This window comes from Dipodomys ordii, unplaced genomic scaffold (assembly GCF_000151885.1).
Source record: "Dipodomys ordii isolate 6190 unplaced genomic scaffold, Dord_2.0 Scaffold156, whole genome shotgun sequence".
NCBI lineage: Eukaryota > Metazoa > Chordata > Mammalia > Rodentia > Heteromyidae > Dipodomys > Dipodomys ordii.
In genome coordinates this window covers 578,034-580,570 of record NW_012267372.1, presented here as the reverse complement: position 1 = coordinate 580,570, position 2,537 = coordinate 578,034, and the positions used below count along the sequence as shown (strand labels likewise).

General features: G+C 50.1%; 1 protein-coding gene across 1 annotated transcript in view; it reads right to left on the bottom strand.

Annotated features, from left to right (window-relative positions):
- Positions 1–1,883: 1,883 nt before the first annotated feature.
- Pnmal2 (paraneoplastic Ma antigen family-like 2) overlaps positions 1,884–2,537 on the bottom strand; it is a 2,287-nt gene continuing 1,633 nt past the window's right edge. The window contains exon 2 of the mRNA XM_013032579.1: positions 1,884–1,949. Within this exon, the coding sequence (XP_012888033.1) occupies positions 1,884–1,949 (66 nt within the window). The remainder of the gene's footprint in view (positions 1,950–2,537) is intronic.

Sequence of the window (2,537 nt, the reverse complement as noted above, 5' to 3'; positions counted from 1 at the left end):
TGGTGGCTCATGCTTGTCATCCTAGCTACTCAGGAGGCTGAGAATCACAGTTCAAAGCTAGCCCAGGCAAAAAAGTCTTCGAGACTCTTATCTCCAATAAACCACTAAAAAAACTGGAAGTGGTGCTTGGCTCAAGGGGTAGAGTGCTGGCCTTGAGCTGAAGAGCTGAGGGACAGCGCCCAGGCTGAGTTCAAGCTCTATGACCAACAAAAAAAATCCCAGAATTTTGTATCTCTCTCCTGCCCTCTCTCTTAAGAGAAACAGCTTTCAGACATTCAAATGCAGAGGTTATCTTCCTGCCCCTGACACCCTGGCTGATGCCATTTGAAGCAGAGTTAAGCAACATGCTGAACTCTTAAACTACAACATTCCAGAGAATCCCAGGAAGGAAGGTATCACAGAGGAAGATACTGAGGGTCTGAGACATCCAGTTAGTCATCCAAGATCATATACCAGGAAGAGCTGAAGCTAGGGAATGAGCTTATGTCTGCCTGGGTCCCAAGCCTTTATGCCCAATGCTTAGTTGGGGAGTGAGGGGAGAGATTGTAGCCCTCAGAGCAACAGAGCTTTCTGGGATCAGCCCAGTCCCCCTCCCTTCAAAGCATTTATCAGAAAGGGAAACATAGAGTTGAGTGGCAAATATAGGTTTGGCTGCACTGACAAAGAGACCCAAAACATCAGAGATCCAAAAATCACGGAGCTTTAAACAATACCAATAAGGGTTTCACTCTGAAGTAAAAATTTGATCTGAGGGACTGAAGAGTGAGCTTTGCTCCAAGAAAACATCAAGAAAAGGCCAGGCATAGAGACACATGCCTGTAATTCCATCCCTTGGGAGGCCAAGGCAAGAGGATCACAGTCTGGCCTACATAGTGACATCTTGTCCAGAAAACACAAAAGAGGGCTGGGAATGTGGCCAAATAGATAGATTGCTTGTCTAGCATGTACGAAACCCTGGGTTCAATTCCTTAGTAGCATGTAAACAGAAAAAGCCCAAGGTGGCACTGTGGCTCAAGTGGTAGTGTTAGTCTTAAGCAAAAGAAGCCCAGGGACAGTGCCCAGGCCCTGGCTTCAAAACCCAGGACTGGCAAAAGAAAAAGAAAAAAAAAGGGAGAAAAAAGAAAGAACGGGGAGATGGGAGAGGGAGAGAAGAGAAAAGGTAGGAGGTACATATTATAATTCTTTTTTTTGGTGCTGGTCATGGGGTTTGATTTGCTTGGCTTTTTCTCTAAAGATTGGTGTCACAACTTCCACTTCTAGCTTTTTGCTGGTGAATTGGAGTGAAGAGACTCATTTCTCTGCCCGGGCTGTCTTGGAACTGTGATCCTCAGATCTCAGCTTCCTGAGTAGCTAGGATTACAGGCCTATGCCACCAGCACCCGGCTTAACAATTCTTGCAGCCTCAGAACGACTGGAACCAGGGAAGAAAATACCAACAGATTTCTTCCCCCATTGCCAGCACCGGGAAGGTAAAGAGCTCTCCCACGAGTTCCAGGTGCAAAAATCCAGGGAAGGGCTCTCATTGGCTCAGCCTACATCCTGTTCTGGATGAGACACAATGATTGGTCTAGCTCCACTTACGGGCCCGTCCTTCAGCCAATCACTGCAGTAGGGAGAAGACAGCTGGGAAATGTCAGCTCCTGTTCTAAACAGAGACCATAAAGTTGTCTTAGCGCCCAGGAACAAATACTGTATCATTAAATCTTTTTCGTCCTCTGGCTGACACCCTGGAGCCAACCAAGTCATCCAGGAGAGAATGATTGATGATGATACATCATTCTCTGGATCTCCCTGATCCAGCCAAGCACAAAGCTCTGCATACAGCAAGGGTCCAATTCCTGTTCATCAAAGGAATGACTGAATTAATCTGCTCCCAGAGACTGTTAGGACAGTCCTGAGCGGATCAGAAGTGAAACAACTTGAGGGTCTCTGACACCTGTGGAGCGCATCTGAAGGTTGGGGAGTAGGGTGGGCGGAACTTGGCAGACCCCCTCCAGGGAGGCGGGGCCGCTTGGGGGCGGGGCTTCCAGACAACATAATTTTCGATTGAACCACCTTCCATTGGTTACAGGGGAGAAACAGGAAAGTCCTTCTGCATGTTTCGCCAGACCCTTGCCGCTTCCAGATCAAAAAGACAACATTCTGATGTCTTCAAAAGGCCTCCCGTTTCCGCCTCTACTTTATTATGCTCCGCAGCCTCATGCAGCCACACAATTTACACTTTCCCCACCACCGCCGCACAGTGGTTCATTCCAGTTTGACGCATTGCAGGGAAGTCCGAACCAATGGTCGCCCCGCTCTTATTTCCGCCTTGGGACGGGCCCAATAGCGACGCGGCTCACAGAGAGGAGAGGGACGCGTCACGCACCGCTGTGTAGTGCCCCTCCACCGTGTAAAAGTAGTCCCGCGGCGGGAGCGCGCGCGCGCGGCGAGCGGTAAAGTTCGGCCTTGGACAAAAGGGTGGGAGTGAAAGGGTCCCGCGGTCCCGCCGGGGCCGCGCGCGGCGCGGAGGGATCCGGGAGCGCCGCAGTGCGGCG